Here is a 19233-nt window from a genome sequence, read left to right as displayed (position 1 = left end):
ATTATCTTTTTTGTTTGTTTGTTTGTTTCTGAGACGGAGTCTCACTCTGTCACCAGGCTGGAGTGCAGTGGTGCGATCTCAGCTCACTGCAACCTCCACCTCCCAGGTTCAAGCAATTCTCCTGCCTCAGCCTCCCGAGTAGCTGGGACTACAGGCGCATGCCACCATGCCCAGCTAATTTTTGTATTTTTGGTAGAGATGGAGTTTCACCATGATGTCCAGGATGGTCTCGATCTCTTGACCTCGTGATCCACCCGCCTCAGCCTCCCAAAGTGCTGGTATTACAGGCGTTAGCCACCGCACCCAGCCAGAAAACATTATCTTAAAGAAACTTCTAACTAACAAATATATCTGAATCTAAACCAACACTTCTGAAAAAGAAACATACCAAAAAGACTGTATACAGTCAGCCCTCCATATCCGTGGTTTCTGAATCCACTGATTCAACAATTGAAACTGAAAATATTCAGGAAAAAAACCAACAGATTGTTGCATCTGTACTGAACATACACAGAATTTTTTCCTTGTCATTAGTCCCTAAACAATACAATATAACAACTATCGGTGAAAAATGGGCTGGGGCGGCTCCTCGGCGGGTGGCGGTGGTGGCCGTAGCGGTTCCTCCTGGCCCTGTTAATGTCGGGGCCAGGTCTGGGGAGGATGGCGCCCTAGAACCCGGCCTTGCTGGGGTAGGGGCAGGAGGGGACGGGGTGGGGACCGGCCATGTCAGAGGTGACCCGGAGTCTGCTGCAGCGCTGGGGTGCCAGTTTTAGGAGAGGCGCTGACTGCGACTCTTGGGGCCAGCTGGTGGAGGCGATAGACGAGTATCAGATATTAGCAAGACATCTCCAAAAAGAGGCCCAAGCTCAACACAATAATTTTGAATTCACAGAAGAACAAAAGAAAACCATAGGCAAAATTGCAACATGCTTAGAATTGCGAAGTGCAGCTTTACAGTCCACACAGCCTCAAGAAGAATTTAAACCGGAGAACCTGAAGAAGCTAGAACCAATCCTAAAGAATATTCTTACATATAATAAAGAATTCCCATTTGATGTTTAGCCTGTCCTGTTAAGAAGAATTTTGGCACCTGGTGAAGAAGAGAATTTGGAATTTGAAGAAGATGAAGAAGAGGGTGATGCTGGAGCAGGGTCTCCTGATTCTTTTCCTGCTAGAGTTCCCGGTACTTTCTTATCAAGGTTGCCATCGGAACCAGGAATGACATTACTCACTATCAGAATTGAGAAAATTGGTTTGAAAGATGCTGGGCAGTGCATCGATCCCCATATTACAGTTAATGTAAAGGATCTGAATGGCATAGACTTAACTCCTGTGCAAGATACTCCTGTGGCTTCAAGAAAAGAAGATATATATGTTCATTTTAATGTGGACATTGAGCTCCAGAAGCATGTTGAAAAATTAACCAAAGGTGCAGCTATCTTCTTTGAATTCAAACACTACAAGCCTAAAAAAAGGTTTACCAGCACCAAGTGTTTTGCTTTCATGGAGATGGATGAAATTAAACCTGGGCCAATTGTAATAGAACTATACAAGAAGCCCACTGACTTGAAAAGAAAGCAATTGCAATTACTGACCAAGAAACCACTTTATCTTCATCTACATCAAACTTTGCACAAGGAATGATCCTGACATGATGAACCTGGAACTTCTGTGAATTTTACCACTCAGTAGAAACCATCATAGCTCTGTGTAGCGTATTCACCCTTCAACAGGCAGGAAGCAAGCCGTACCCAGACCAGTAGGCCGGAGGGAGTCCAATGCAAAGCTGTACCACAGAATTCAAAGTCCAGCACATCACTGATGTATAGGACTCCTTTGGATACAGGTTTATTGCAGCTTTTGAAACATGTTTTTACTTTCTATTAAAAAAAAAAAAAACTATCGGCATAGTATTTACATTGTATTAGGCATTATAAGTAATCTAGAAACGATTTAAAGTATACAGGAGGATGAGCACAGGTTATATGAAAACACTACACCATTTTACATAAGGGACTTGAGCAAGGATGGATTTTGGTATCCTCTAGAGGTCCTAGAACCAGTCTCCCACAGACTTCGAGGAATAACTGTATATGTACATGTGTGTGCATATGCAGAATACACAAAATAAAGATGGTTTGATTTAATGGAGCTTACACACAACTCCCACCCATCTTACAACCTAACTGGTTCTTTGATAACGACTGAAATTAAAATTTGTAAATAAAATTCGAATTTCCAATAGAAACAGTATTGCAAATTAGGGTTCTATACCTAGAAAGTTATTTCAGTCCCCATCTCCACCAAAAAATTGTTTTAAAAATCACAAAAATGAGTATATGAAATATAAAAATGTAGTTTAATGTTCCTAATATGAAACCAGTCAATTACTGTATTACGTCAGCTGGACTTGGTGGCTCATGTCTGTAATCCCAGCACTTTGGGAAGCTAAGGCAGGAAGACCACTTGAGCTCAGGACTTTGAGACCAGTCTGGGAAATGTGATGAAACCCTGTCTCTACAAAATATACAAAAATTAGCCGGGCATGATGGCATATGCCTGTAGTCCCAGCTACTCAGGAGGCTGAGGTGGGAAGACGGTTTGAGCCCTGGAGGCAAAGGTTGAAGTGAGCCAAGATCATGCCACATCACTCCAGCCTGCTCTGTCTCCAAAAAAAAAGAAATAAAAGAAAAAAAAAGAGCTACGTCAAAATTTTTCTTTGAGAGATTTCTATGAATGGACTGAACTAATTATAAAATCACGTAAAATAATAGTCAAACCAACATGGCCTAAAGATACTTTCTTTTCCTGGTAAATATCCCTGTAATAAATACTGTGTATTTCATTTCTGTTTTTAATTTAGCCCATGTTATGGTAATCTGATCCTAAAGTTTGGTGAGTTTTTTCAAGGGAAGTAGCTTGACTGCATTTGTGTCACCTGGTGTTAGCACTGATTACAACCTCAAATACTAAATGAGTTCTGGCCATTACTGTAAAGTCTTATTTACAATTTTTAAAACAAGTTTAAAGTGGAGTTGGGTTCAAAGTTAAGCAGTTTTAAATGGGTGATTCCAACAATTAACATGCCTAATCACATGGCTTAGAATTGATGAAAGATATTGCCACATTATTGTGACATATACTGCAATACTGAGAGAATTCTTGGAGTACACAACTCATTGACTCTTAGATAAATTCCGAATATGAACAGCAAATAACCAGATTGCAGAACGGTTACCAAATTGCAAACATAATCATCACAAAATATTCTATTTTTTGATAATTCCTGAGAATGCAAAATAATATTTTATATCCTGGCATGCTCAACATTACTTACTACAAATCCACGCTCTGCAAAATTCATAAAAATATAAGCTCAATTCATAAAATTCATAAAAATATAAGCTCAATTGAAGAATCATAGGTTGTATATACAACCTATGTCTGTTATATAACACACACTGACCACAACAGTGATTTACAATTTTAAGTTACACTAAATTACTTAATTTTCCAGAATTTTGATCAATATAAATGATACACATTTATTCTCATCTACTCTTATTCTTATAATAAAAAAAGGAAGATTTCACCTCTGTGAGAAAAATGTATCTATGACTCAAATTTCATTTAGGACAATAGTTTTGTCCTGTATTTGAGCCACAGCCTGCATCCTAGATTTTACCAGTAATATAGATGACATTCTGATCTCTAACTTACTTCTCCAACTCTCAACTAGCTATGAAATCAGCATGAGAGTAATTATAATATATCAAGCCCCTGAAATTCTACTATCTAGTACACTGAAACACTTTTTTTAAAAAACAAACAATTCTTAGAAAATCTGGAGATTTCTATCTCTACCAATGATAGACTAATTTGTTGCAAGCCAATCTTATCAATAAGGAAAAGCTTTAAAGGCCAAACGAATTTATTTTTAAAAATCTACTCAAGTCCTGGAGAGCCCCCAAAGCAGTAAAGATTTGAAACCAAAATCCTTGAGGTGGCAGGGTGGTGGGTGGACAAAGAAGTGAACCTGAAGTTGACTACAAAGTTGCAGCTCTGAAGTTGAGAAGCCTAAGAGAGCTTCTAGCATTCTTACAGAGTAGGGAACACAAAAATTAGAGTTCTGGACTTACGAAGAAGAAAAAGTCCAGGGTTTTTAATTGAGTCTACTAAAGGGCTATACCCTAGAAGTAATAAGGAAAAATCAAAACTAGACCAACCCGCAAAAGATTGAAAATCTGCCTCAAATCAGTTCAATTACTGAATACATTAAGGTAGTCTGCCTCAACCGTAACTGCCAGAAGAAAATGTAAATCCTCTCTGAAGACAATGTTACCTAATCCTATGCAATTTTTTCGCATGCAATGCCCAGCAGTCAAACATTAGTAGCCATACCAGATGATAAAACTAAAATATCATAAAATCGAGAGAAAGCACACACACACACACACACACACACACACACACACCCCCCCCACAGGAGATCCAGAAACTTAACATAAACTTCAAAATCACTGCTATTAATATGTCTGAGATATCAAGATGGGGGATTTCAACAGAGAACTTGAAGAATATCCAGAACTATCTAGAAAGGCTATTAATATCCCCCTCCCTTTTCCAACTACAAATACGTACAATGATGATTTTTCTTCATTTACTTCAACAAATACAACATATCACAACTGATCACATGAAGAAGCAGATGAGAATCCAGCCGTCGTTTCCTACTAAAGTCAGACACTAAAAAGATTTGCAAAATAACAGAGCAAGGCCACTCTTCTCACTAAACTTTTTGTATTGAAAAACATATTTTTCATTAAGTACTACATAGGTGAAATTAAATGGCTTTATTATAGTTATTCTCAATAAATTAACAAATTCATATTTTAAAATTTTCTCAGTTTTTAGCATATACTTTATATTCTTTTAAACTCTAAGCTTCGTTTTAAAAAGGAGCTTTATTAAGGTAAAACTGACATACAATAAATAGCACACATTTAAACTGTACAATTTGATAAGTTTTGTCAATATGTATACATCCATAAAATCATCACCACAGTCACTATAATGAACATATCCATCAATCCACAAAGTTTCCTGTACTCCTGAAAAATCCCTCTCTCCTGCCCCTCTTCAAAAGCCCCCACTTTCTCCAGGAAACAAATGATTTGTTTTCCTATCACTATAAATTAGTTTGAAGTTTATATAATTATATGTAAATGAAATCAAATAGTATGTGCTCTTTATTGGACTGGTTCTTTCATTCAGTATAATTCTGATTCATCTTTTTTCCATGTATTAATAATGCATTTGTTATTGTTGAGAATAGATGTTCCTCAACTTCTGTTGGGGTTTTGTCCCTAAAACCTGCATACAAATGTTTTCAGCAGCTTTATAATTGCCAAAAACTGGAGGGAACCAATATGTGCTTCAATAGGTAAATGATAAACTGTGGTATATGGAATATTATTCAGCAATAAAAAGAAATGAATCATACAGCCACAAAAAAAGACATGAACGAAACTTAAATGCATATTTCTATGTGAAAGAAACCATTCTGAAAAGCCTACGCACTGGACAATTCCATTTATATGACATTCTGGAAAAGGCAAAACTAGAGATAGCAAAAAGCTCAGTGATTGGAGGCAACAAGAGGAAAAAGAAAGGAGGATGATGAAGTGGAGCACGGGGGAGTTTTAGGACAGTAAAACTCTTTTGTATGATACTGTAACTGTGGATACTTGATATTACACATCTGTCAAAACCCAAACAAATGTACAGCACAGAATGAACCCTAAAGAAAACTATGTACTTCAGTTAATAATAATGTATCAACATTGGTTCATTAACTGTATGTAACAAGTGTACCACACTAATGTAGGATGTTAATAATAGAAACGGAAGGGGATGGGGTAGCTGTGACATGGGATCTCTGTATCATCTGCTTAATTTTCTGTAAACCTACAACTGTTCTAGTCTATTAACTATTAACTAAAGACAAATTAAAACTAACAAGAAAGACTCTGACCAGCAGTGAATAAATGTGACAAATTTACGCTCTTCTACAGCAGATGCTACCATATTTAAAATATTTTTGGGTTTTATAAGAATAAAATGATCCCTTATTGATGTTTTAATTTTTATATTTTTAAATCCTGAGCATTATTTTTGTCGTTTGCATTTCTTTGGTGAATTGTCTAAATCCTGGTACCATGTTTCTATTGATATTTGAGGTTTTACAGCAAATTTGTATAACCTCTTTATGTTAAAAATATTAGTGCTGCGTATGCCTCTTGGGGCATATGGTTTTCCTCAGTTTTTTCTCTCTTTTAACTTCTCTTTTAGTTTTGTTCACTTTCAGTAAATAAAAACTACATTATAATGTGACTGTTTTCATATCTATTATGTTTAGATCAGATGGGAATCTGTATAGTTTATGGTTTCTCACTTTACCTTTATCCTCTTTAATTATCGGGAGTTTATTTTGGTGCATGTTATAAAGAGAGAAAATAATCTAATTTTTCCTCTCAAATATTTAAACAACTTTTTAAAGCATTTTTTACAAATATAAATTTTTACTTTGTCCTTATTATAAAAACATTTAACACTAACTGAAGAAATGTCAGAAGTACAGGAAAAAATTATAGCATTTTTCCTAGAATCTGCATAAATATATATTTATAAGAACATTCTTTGATACTCAGATGTAAAGAAAGTGACTCAAAAATCCTTTGGTAGGGGTAATGGATAAATAATTTATCCAAGCAATGGAATATTAAAAGCGATTAAAAATAAGGTAGATTTAAATGTATTACTATAGAACTAGAGATAAATGAATAAAGCATTTATAATGATACCAGAAAAACTATTTGCAGTCAACAATTTGTATTTCACAGTAATAGTAATGTTCTCCTCATAGTCTAATGTAGCAACTAAAAACATTACTATGAATGTTTTCCAATTTGCTGCTCTCTTTATACCAGTTTTGACTGACATACGTCCTTTGTATGTTCTTTAAAGAAATTAACTGCATTGCACATGCTGTTTAGTTACTATTATTCACTAAAACAGTACTGTTAAAGGTATTTAAAATGTGTTTAAGAATAGTTTAGAACTTCATTTACACTTATTGGTACCAACATACTACAATTTCCAACATATACCATATTTACATGAATAAGGTTTCCTATCTGCCACATTTTACACGCAAAACCAAGTAAGTTTAGGAAAAAAAACAAACTATACATATCCTCAAATTTGCTTTTCATAGTTCCTTTTAGAACACTGTTGAAATCAACTTATACAAGCTACAAAGCTGTATCATAACTAAATGTGGCCAGTATCTCAGCACCCATGATTCACTGTTTTGCATTTGCCACTAAAGATGTTCTTCAAATAGCTAAACCATATTGTGGTATGTGATAAAGCCAGGCAAATATGATGCTTAAATATAGATGTCCTTGAAAAATTATTCATCTCTTTAAATGGCATATCCAAAAACTTTCTCCTGTGAAAAGAGCTGCAAAAAAGGAAAAATGTATATCACAAATGAGACTATAATCCCTAAAGGAATGTGTCCAAAAAGCTGAATTATTACTTCATTAAAATGTCGTGCATATTCTTATCCATAAGCAAAACCTATGAAAATGAAAAATCCAATTATCTAAGTTCAATTTGTCAAACAAGTATCTATATATCAGACACAATGATATAAACTGAGGATAAAAATATCACTAAAATAACTTTATATCCTTTCTCAATGCAAAAAAGACCTAAGACAAGTAATCAAGGCATGGTCCTTGCACTCAAATGGCTTATACTCTAGCATAAGACATAAACTTAACAAATAATTACCAAAAAAAGTAAAACAATTATTCTGAAGTTAGAGATGTACCCTCGTAATCTATGTTACAAAACAAAGAGCACCATTACACAGAACACAATGTCCAACAACAGAGGAATGGTTAAGCAATTATAACCACTGAATTCAATACTGCAGTGTATGCTTCAAAGTGTTTTTCTTTTGTTGTTGTTGTTGTTTTACAGTATCATATAGAAACTCTTATGCTACAAGGGAACAAAATGGAAATAAACTGAGTACGAGATAAATTCCCAACAGTTTAAAATTTTTTTAATTATATTATGAATAAAACTAGTACAAAAAAAACAGTAAATTATCTGAGTCAGCATAATATAAGTTTTTATTGTTTACTCTTTACATTTCCCAGTTTTCTATAATACATCTGTTACTCTTATAATCAGGAATATAATAAACTTCTAAAAACATATCCATAATTTTTTTCTGGCAAATCATTTAACAACAAGCAAAGTCCTATTTGTCTGTTAAATAGGCAGCACTGTAAAAGACTTCAAAACATAGTGAGAAAACTCATCAGAATGCAGACTGGTAAGCAAGGCAAGCTTCACAAGGATTAAAGACTTCACTTTTTCGAACAACCTCAGCCAGAAATTAAAGCCGTAAGTACATTATTAAATGACATATATCTAAAATAGAGTTGTACCAGGGGCCTTCTTCAGTCCACATTCTAAGTATACTCAACAGAACACTGCAAACGTTCTATAAAGCTGTGCTGTCCGAGATGGTAGCCACTAGCCACATGTAGCTACTAAGCACTTGAAATAAGGCTAGCACAACTGAGGAACTGAATTTATGTTGTTTTGATTAGTTTAATTAACTTAGCCATATGTAGCTAATGGCTATTATACTGGAAAGAGAAGTATTTGGATATACCCTAAGAAAGCTCTCTTTAAAAGAACTACTCAATACAACTACCCTCAACTGGTAGCACTCCAACTTGAGAAGTTGGAAAATGGGTAACTATTGTAAAGGCAAAAGAGGCAAAATAAATAAATAGGTATAAATAAATACTACGTATATCCAGTATCAGCGGTGGGTGGAAGAGGAGGTGATGGATAGGTCTTAGAGACCAAGAAAATTCAGAATTTACACAACACTTGTATATGTAACATCACTAATTTTAAATGTTTTTCCTTGTTAAATTTACATCCATACTTTGTCAATTACTAAAGTCAAAAACCGTGTCAGGTTTATATAACAATAAAGGTAGCATTAACAAATTCTACAGCATAGGGAATATATTAACAGCTGAGAATGGCAAATTATTCCATAGTATTTAATTTCATGTACTCCAAAAAAGGAAAGACTCAACAAACTAAAAGGTTACATAAACAAAGACTTAATTCTCAGTAGTTCTGGCATGTGTCTCTTCTACCAGTGAATTTCTCTTTCAGGTATGCAGTCTTCATCTCAGTTAAGAGGTAACAGGTAGAACAGGTCTGGAACACTCAGGCTTTAAAAATATTTTGCCATAACAGATTACAAAATGTAAATTTCTTTAAGACGTAAACATTTTATGCGACCATGTATTTTAAGTAATTCTTGACATGCTTAGGTTCCTAGGATATGGTATGTCTGTCCTCTGACTGCTAATATGTCATTCCAGAACAAAAAGAGAGGGCTAAAACAAAATAATAAGTGAATGAAAACTAAAAATGCATCAAAATTTCTCAGTGAATTAAGAGACTTAGAATAGGCTAGAAGGGTCAAATGGTTTTCCTCAGATCCTAAGTGTGGTCGTTTAAAGCTAACCATACATAAACCAAACCTTTAATTGATGGAGAATACCAGCACAGTTAAGAAGCTTAATAGTTTGAGATCTTCTTCAGACTAAACTCTCATCTATGGTATATAACATAAGGTTAAATTATCATGAGTCCAGAGTTTATGGTGGTGTTCAACTTCACAAATTCAGGAAAGCTTAACTTTTCCTGGGAATGAGGCCACAGAAATGATGCAAGTAACTAAAAGACATGTAACTTATGTCAACATAATAAGAAACAAAAGAAATACGTGGCCTGAAATAATAAATTTAGTCACTTTTACAGGGCATCTCCTAAATAGATTAATTTACCAATCAGAAGATACTCAGAGATAAAAATTTAAAGCAAAGGGGTTAGAAAAGCATGGGTTAGTGAAAAAAGTATGCGATTTGGAATCAGACGGACTTGAAATTGAATATTAACTTTACCAATGCAACTCTTACATAACTTCTCTAAACCTCATAGCATCAATAAAACAGAGATAACAACATAACTTTGCAGCATTGTTATGAAAAGGAAATAAAGGACATAAAATGTCTGTAAAACACCAGGCATATACATAAACAGCTATTAACTTCCAAAAGCTATTTCTTAAAGCTGCCCTGATCTACACATTTATATATATATATTTTATTATACTTTAAGTTCTAGGGTACATGTGCACAACGTGCAGGCTTGTTACATATGTATACATGTGCCATGTTCGTGTGCCGCACCCATTAACTCGTCATTTACATTAGGTATATCTCCTAATGCTATCCCTCCCCGCTCCCCCAACCCCACAACAGGCCCTGGTGTGTGATGTTCCCCTTCCTGTGTCCAAGTGTTGTCATTGTTCAATTCTCACCTATGAGTGAGAACATGCGGTGTTCGGTTTTTTGTCCTTGCAACAGTTTGCTCAGAATGATGGTTTCCAGCTTCATCCATGCCCCTACAAAGGACATGAACTCATCCTTTTTTACGGCTACACAGCATTCCATAAAAGTATACCACATTTTCTTAATCCAGTCTATCATTGTTGGACATTTGGGTTGCTTCCAAGTCTTTGCTATTGTGAATAGTGCCGCCATAAACATACGTGTGCATGTGTCTTTACAGCAGCATGATTTATAATCCTTTGGGTATATACCCAGTAATGGGACGGCTGGGTCAAATGGTATTTCTAGTTCCAGATCCCTGAGGAATCGCCACACTGTCTTCCACAATGGTTGAACTAGTTTACAGTCCCACCAACAGTGTAAAAGTGTTCCTATTTCTCCACATCCTCTCCAGCACCTGTTGTTGCCTGACTTTTTAATGATCGCCATTCTAACTGGTGTGAGATGGTATCTCATTGTGGTTTTGATTTGCATTTCTCTGATGGCCAGTGATGATGAGCATTTTTTCATGTGTCTGCTGGCTGCACAAATGTCTTCTTTTGAGAAGTGTCTGTTCATGGCCTTCGCCCACTTTTTGATGGGGTTGTTTGTTTTTTTCTTGTAAATTTGTTTGAGTTCATTGTAGATTCTGGATATTAGCCCTTTGTCAGATGAGTAGATTGCAAAAATTTTCTCCCATTCTATAGGTTGCCTGTTCACTCTGATGGTAGTTTCTTTTGCTGTGCAGAAGCTCTTTAGTTTAATTAGGTCCCATTTGTCAATTTTGGCTTTTGTTGCCATTGCTTTTGGTGTTTTAGACATGAAGTCCTTGCCCATGCCTATGTCCTGAATGGTATTGCCTAGGTTTTCTTCTAGAGTTTTTACGGTTTTATATGACTAACATTTAAGTCTTTAATCCATCTTGAATTAATTTTTGTATAAGGTGTAAGGAAGGGATCCAGTTTCAGCTTTCTACATATGGCTAGCCAGTTCTCCCAGCACCATTTGTTGAATAGGGAATCCTTTCCCCAATTCTTGTTTTTGTCAGGTTTGTCAAAGATCAGATAGTTGTAGATGTGTGGTATTATTTCTGAGGGCTCCGTTCTGTTCCATTGGTCTATATCTCTGTTTTGGTACCAGTACCATGCTGTTTTGGTTACTGTAGCCTTGTAGTATAGTTTGAAGTCAGGTAGCATGATGCTTCCAGCTTTGTTCTTTTGGCTTAGGATTGACTTGGCAATGTGGGCTCTTTTTTGGTTCCATATGAACTTTAAAGTAGTTTTTTCCAATTCTGTGAAGAAAGTCAGTGGTAGCTTGATGGGGATGGCATTGAATGTTTAAATTACCTTGAGCAGTATGGCCATTTCCACAATACTGATTCTTCCTATCCATGAGCATGGAGTGTTCTTCCATTTGCTTGTATCCTCTTTTATTTCGTTGAGCAGTGGTTTGCAGTTCTCCTTGAAGAGGTCCTTCACATCCCTTGTAAGTTGGATTCCTAGGTATTTTATTCTCTCTGAAGCAATTGTGAATGGGAATTCACTCATGATTTGGCTCTCTGTTTGTCTGTTACTGGTGTATAAGAATGCTTGTGATTTTTGCACATTGATTTTGTATCCTGAGACTTTGCTGAAGTTGCTTATCAGCTTAAGGAGATTTTGGGCTGAGACGATGGGGTTTTCTAGATATACAATCATGTCATCTGCAAACAGGGACAATTTGACTTCCTCTTTTCCTAACTGAATACCCTTTATTTCTTTCTCCTGCCTGATTGCTCTGGCCAGAACTTCCAACACTATGTTGAGAGGGCATCCCTGTCTTGTGCCAGTTTTCAAAGGGAATGCTTCCAGTTTTTGCCCATTCAGTACGATATTGGCTGTGGGTCTGTCATAAATAGCTCTTATTATTTTTAGATACGTCCCATCTGATCTACACATTTCTAAACACCTTATTTCCTTGGCAATATTAAAGAAATAATGGTAATTTTTAAATATCACGGATATTTTATACTATATTATCATAATAAATTATATTATTGGTTTGGATTGATTCAGCTGCAAGTGACAGAAAAACCTAACCAGAAAACACCTTAAAACTATTCAGGGTGGATCCAGTGGCTCCAATGATGATTAGGGAACTAAGCTCCTCAGCTTTGTTACTGTCAGCCTGAATCCACTGCTTCCACCTAATGACATGGGATAGCAAGCACCAACACCAGCTGTTAAAAGGCAATGGCAAGAAAAGGATACATTCACTCCCTGTAAAGACTCTTCCTGGAAGCTACTCACAAACCTCTGGTGTTCACATTCCATAGCTTCAACTTATTCATGTGGCTAATCACACACAGCAACAAAACTGCTTTTAAAAAAATTTTTTAAAGTAGTCTTCATTCAGCCCAAACCCAAATAAATTCCAGGGGTTTTCCTAGTACAAAGAAGAAAATAATAGCTACTTGGGCCACTGCCATAATGTTTATATCAACTTTTTCAATATTCTTTACCCACTACCAGGTTCCTTCAATAGCACTGTCTCATGGTGCAGCTGTAATCAGCTGGATTGGACCTCATCTTAAATACTTTAACACTTAAAGGTAAGGAAGACACCAACATTGAGTCCTTTGATGAGATAATAAGGACAGCAACAGCAAACATTTTTTTTTGCCATGTCACCACTGTGATAAATACCTTACATAAATTATGAAGCAATAAAATTATTTAATATAGGTCTTATTCTAGTCTGATAATGGGTTTACATTTAATGCTTAGGGAGTTAAGTTAAAATATCTAGAATCTACCCCTTCCAGCCACCTGAAACAACTTACCAACCAGAAAAAATAAGTGAAATGATAACTTTCAAGACACTGGATATCAGGCAGTGAAAGACGGTGGTCCCTCCCTGAGAGGAGAAAAACAAAGTGAGCCCTATCATGGCCACTTCCAGGTGACCATGCCCAGAGAGGGAACCTAAGTTGAGCCAAGTGGTCACCCTGGATTGCAGAAGCAGAGCTAGAAGCCAAGGAAGCCAATGCAGTTAACAGAGCAGAGTACCAGAGAGGAGGGAGGTGTACAGAGAAAGAACGCAAGTGCTCCCGCTAGAGTCTTCAGTAGAGAACTTATCAGTGATCTACATGAGACATTTCCCAAGAGCTGATCAAGAATAATTCCTGCCATGCTAGCCAGAATGGAAAACCCTACAATTCACGGGACTTGAGGTACTGTACTCAAAAGGCTTTTCCCTCAGTAGCATGGAAAAATTAGCTCTAGATTAACTGCTGCTCTTTACCGGCATAACAAAGCAAGGCACAAAAGGATCAAATTATTTTCTTGTTTTGAAACAGGGTCTCACTCTGTCATCCAGGCTGAAGTGCAGTGGCACGATCTCAGCTCACTGCAACCTCCGCCTCCAATGTTCAAGCGATTTTCGTGCCTCAGCCTCTCAAGTAGCTGGAACTACAGGTGCACACCACCGCACCGGGCTAATTTTTGTATTTTTAGTAGAGACAGGGTTTCGCCATGTTAGCCAGGTTGCTCTTGAACTCCTGCCCTAGTGATCCATCCACCTCAGCCTCCCAAGTGCTGGGATTACAGGCGTGGCCACTGCGTCCAGCACTTTGGGAGGCTGAGGCAGGTGGATCACTGGGTCAGAGAATGCCAAATAAATTATTAGTCTCAAATAAACCTCTGGACTGATTTTTTTTTTTTAAAGACAGTGGAGCAATGTTTTAAAAGTACTAAATAAAACAAAAACAAAAGCAGTCAATCTATCCCACAATAATCCCGAAAGGTAGGAATTGAAAGCTGTATTACAGACAGGAAAGCGACCAGTTTACCCTGATCAAAGGACGAAGCATCACAACAAAAACTCGATCACAAGTTTTCAAATACATATTCATTCTTTGAAGCATCTTCAATCTTACAGCACTCCACGTTAAAAATGATAGGTTTAAAAATAGATAAATAGATGGATAGTTACTGACTGAATTATGTTTCCCCCTCCACCCCAAAATTCACGAGTTGAAGTCCTAACTCCCAGTACCTCAAAATGTCATTGGTATTTAAAAATAGGGTCTTTAAAGAGATGACTAAATTAAAATAAGGTCATCAGAGTGGGTCTTCATCCAGTCTGACTGGTGTCCTTCTAAGAGGAGATTATGACACCAGGGGTACACAAGCAAGGGGAAAGGCCACGCGAGGACACAGTGAGAAGGCGACCATCTGCATGCCAAGGAGAAAAACCTCAGAAGAAACCAAACCTGCCAACACCTTGATCTGGGACTTCCAGACTCCAGAACTTTGAGATAATAAATTTCCGTTATTTAAGCCAAAAACAAAACAAACAACGGTCAATTCAGAATACTACACAAAGAAAAGTATCTTTCAAAAATTGAGGTGTTAACGTCATGTTGTACACCATAAATATACATAATTTTCATATTAATGTATCAATTTTTTAAAAATAAGAAAAAATAAAGTTAAGAAATCAAGGTATCACTAGTGTGTGTATATGTATTTTATACATATATATTTTTATATGTTTTATATATAAATGCCAGAAACGGTAGCCATTTAAGTGTTTGCTACTATTCTTATCATCATGACTGTTGCTGCCATTGTTGCATTCATGTCACGAATGCATTAGAAGAGCATCCATAATGGTCTTCTTTCTAATACTTCCAAAGCATGGTGACTGCCACCATTCTTAATTCAGGGTGTTTGGTATCTGCTGCTCAAATAGCAAGTAAGGTATCATTTTATGTTACTGTATTTATAGCTCTTCAATTCACCATTTAACTTTCCACTTGACAATAAGCTTTATCTTCCCAACTATAACTTCGTAAAAGTACCTGGACTATGTCTTAAACATTATTTTATATGTGGTAGAAAGTTAAAAATATGTACTTTTTGGTTTTGGCTAATTTTATCATTATGGGATACCACAGTTGTGAAGAGCTTCTTTTCCCTTTCCTGAGTTATGCGTTCCATTTCCTCCCTAGCTTGGTCAAATGGTCAGTGAACAAAATCACACTAACAACTAATGAGTTTTAAAGGTAAGTTCTTAATCATCATTATCTCCAGTAAGTATAGATCATACAGTGAAACGCTCTCTTCACTTGCAGACATGAAAAAATCCAAAGCAGTGCTCTTCTGGAGAACAGTGAAGAAGATTAACCTGAACCTAAGGGGATTTTTTAGGGTAAACAAGTTGAACAATCACTGACAACAAATATTCTGAAGTTTGTAATCTTTTTAATGTTAAAACATTTAACATTATTAATTACTTTTCTAAGATAGCCATCCAGCTTGTCCAAATAGCCAACCGATTTCTTGTTCAGAGCTTGAGGTTTTACTTCAGAAAATAAGCATCATAATGAAAAAAAGAATACTGTCTTAGAAATCTACAGACATTGATTCTTTTCCAGTTCTGCCACTTAGTAGCTGCATGACTTTGGACAAACCTCCAAACCTCAGTTTTCCCTCTATTCTGTATATCTGCCCTACATATTTCACAATTGTATTAAATGAGAAAACAAATAGTAAGACATTAAATCTAAAAGACACTAAATCTCTCAGGTACAGAATGAATAAACCTTTATTCAAAGAATTGGGTGAAATTATATACTATTACACATATATGCTACTCAGATGTTCTGACTTTAATATAACTTTAATCAGACAGGTAAGAGGTTTCTCATTATGTTTGCAAAAAGTACGCAACTACCTCTATATTACCCAGAAGAGGTCGTAATTTTTTAGAAAAATTTTAAACCATATTTGAATTCGTAAGTATTCCTAAGTGCAGAATATTTTTAAAGAACATGTTTTTTAAAAGACTTTATTTAAAGAGCAGTTAGAGGTTCACATCAAAACTGTGAGAGATGTCCCACATACCCCTCACCCCTGCATACACATAGCCTTCCCCTACTATCAACATCCCTCACCAGAATGGTACGTTTGTTACAACTAACAAACCTGCAACACTGACACATCATTATCCCCCAAAGTCCATAGTTACCATCAGTATTCATTCTTGGTACTGTACATCCCACGGGTTCACACAAATGTATAATAACCTGTATCCACCATTATAGTATCATATATAGTGTTTTCACTGCCCTAAGAATCTTCTGTCCTCCACCTATTCAGCTCTCCTTCCACACTAACAGTCACTGATCTTTTTGCTGGTTCCTTACTCTTGCCTTTGTCCAGAACGTCATACAGCTGGAATCACACTCTTACCATACAGTCCAGCAATTGCACTCCTTGGTATTTACCTGAAGGAGTTAAAAACTTACGTTCAGCCGGGCCCAGTGGCTCACGCCTGTAATCCCAGCACTTTGGGACGCCGAGGCTGGAGGATCACGAGGTCAAGAGATCAAGACCATCCTGGCCAACATGGTGAAACCCCGTCTCCACTAAAAATACAAAAATTAGCTAGGCGTGGCGGCGAGTGCCTGTACTGGGGAGGCTGAGGCAGGAGAATAGCTTGAACCCAGGAGGCGGAGGTTGCAGTGAGCCGAGATCATGTCACTGCACTGCAGCGTGGCGACAGAGGGAGACTCCGTCTCAAAAAACAAAACAAAACAAACTTATGTTCACACAAAAACCTGCACACGAACATTTATAGCAGCTTTATACATAATTAGCAAAATTTGGAAGCAACAAAATGTTGTTCAGTGGGTGAGTGGGTACAGTATGGTACATCCAGACAATGGAATATTATTCAGCACTAAAAAGAAATAAGCTATCAAGCCATGAAAAGATATGGAGGGAAAACTTAAAATGCGTATTGCTAAGTAAAAGAAGCCAGTCTTGAAAGAACTTGTTATTTTCATGGCACTGGAAAAATGACACAGAAATCTAACAAGTTAGTAAAGCACAGTGCCTGGCACATAGTAAGAGATGTATGTCTTGCTTGTATTATTTTTGCTATGACAATAACTTTAATAGTACATCATAAAAACCTCTACTCAACATGACAGGTCTCGAGTGCTTATTATTTAAAATATCTATTCGTTTTCTATAAAGAAGTTTTATGCCCAGCATTTATATTACCATTTTTCCATTAGCCAACTATTTTATCCATACTTCTCATAATAGAAACACTCACAAGAAGCATGAGTTTCCATCAGCAACTTCCACTTGAAACACTTTTCTAAGGAAATCCCCTTCGCGCTATACAAACCAATTCTCTATTATCATTTAATATAGAAACAGATCCGTTTCTGAAAGACATTATTATAAATACAGCTGACCCTTAACATGGGTTTGAACTGCACAAGTCTGTTTATAAGTAGATTTTTTTTTCCAATAAATACAGTCAGGTCTCCTTATCCATGAGTTCCACATCCACAACCAAAGGCAAGACTACTTTTTGTGTATGTGGTTCTGGCAGGGCCAACTGTGGGACTGGTGCATGCACAGATTTTGGTATCCACAGGGGTCTTGGGGTCTTGGAACCAATCCCCCTTGGATACTGAGGGAAAACTGTACATATGTGTCTTGTCCTTCCAGAATCCAACTTCAAACCAAACTAAATACAATGCTACAGAAGTTTTTCCACATACTGCATTACAGTAATATTTGGGGAGTTAGCATTTGTATTTTAAGCAGAGGGATCTAGGTTTTTTAACAACTTGATGATGGGAAGAAAAATGGTGCAGCCTCAAATGAAAGTTATTTAATATGGGGTGGGATATGAGAGAAAGGGAGGAGTAAGGGACAAGTGATAGGATAGAGAAGTCAGCAGAAGTTAGATCACAAACAATTTTGTGGGAAATAATTAGCAATTTTAACTTTTCCCTGAATGAATGGGAAATCAATCATTTAAATACTTCAGAGAATAACAGGGTAAGTTTACATTTCATAATTAGTCTGGCTGGAGAGTAGAAAATGGATAAAAGACTAGAAAAGCTGGGGGAAAGAACACCAGGGAAAAGAATACCATAATAATCTAGAAATAGCATGATAGTCACTTGAAATAGGAAAGAAGCAGGGATATGGGAGGAAAGTGAATCCCCTTTAAGAGGTAACGCTGATAAGATCTGGGAACAATGTGAGGTCAAAGATAACAGACACTAGATTTTTGGCCTGATCCAAGCTAAATGGATAGTGGAAACAATCACTGAATCTAAAACCAAAGGAAATGAAGCAGATTTGGAGCAATAGGAAAAAAGAGAATGTAGTTGTAGATATGTTATCATTAAGTATCTGCAGTACATCCAAGTAGAGATGACCAGTAGGTAGCTGGATATGTGAGCCGGAAGCTCAAATGCAAGCTCTCAGATGGATAAAATGGAAGGCATCAACATACAAATGATAAAGTCCTGGAAAAGATACAAAACCAAGATGGCAAATGCATTTAAAAAAAAAAAAAAAAAAAGGAAGGAACATTTCCATTTGGCAGAAGAAGAGAAGGCAGCAAAGGAGCCTGAGGAGAAACAGCTGAGGCTTTGTGTACCATCACAGAAGCCAACAGAAGACAGCAATTTGACAAGTGTCAAGTACTTTTGAACATTCTATAAGATGCTGGTTTTAGCAGCAAGAAGTCCAGATGATCTTGGAGCGAGCAGTTTTAGTGAATGATTAGAGAAGACATTATAGTGTATGGAGAAGTGAACAGAACATGAGACAACAGAGAAGTACACAAGCTTGGGGCTTTGTTTTGCTGGTGAGAGGAGGAGGCAGAAGCTAGAAAGAACTGAGGTTTCCTTTTTGTTTTGTTTTTTATT

General features: G+C 36.5%; 2 protein-coding genes across 2 annotated transcripts in view; one reads left to right on the top strand and one right to left on the bottom strand.

Moving 5' to 3' along the window:
• ROCK2 (Rho associated coiled-coil containing protein kinase 2) overlaps positions 1-19233 on the bottom strand; it is a 164343-nt gene that overhangs the window by 127225 nt on the left and 17885 nt on the right. The window lies entirely within an intron of this gene.
• On the top strand, positions 706-1874 carry LOC129029184 (axin interactor, dorsalization-associated protein-like). Its single transcript, XM_054474392.2, has one exon. It carries the CDS (start codon positions 1219-1221, stop codon positions 1642-1644), a length of 426 nt encoding a protein of 141 aa, XP_054330367.1. The 5' UTR covers positions 706-1218; the 3' UTR covers positions 1645-1874.

The sequence above is a fragment of the Pongo pygmaeus genome, chromosome 12 (genome assembly GCF_028885625.2).
Source record: "Pongo pygmaeus isolate AG05252 chromosome 12, NHGRI_mPonPyg2-v2.0_pri, whole genome shotgun sequence".
Classification (NCBI taxonomy): domain Eukaryota; kingdom Metazoa; phylum Chordata; class Mammalia; order Primates; family Hominidae; genus Pongo; species Pongo pygmaeus.
The sequence above is the reverse complement of the archived record's forward strand: the minus strand, read 5'-3'. Positions and strand labels throughout refer to the sequence as shown.

Coding starts and splice junctions, on each gene's coding strand:
- LOC129029184 (XM_054474392.2), top strand. CDS start 1,219: ATGACATTACTCACTATCAGAATTGAGAAAATTGGTTTGAAAGATGCT.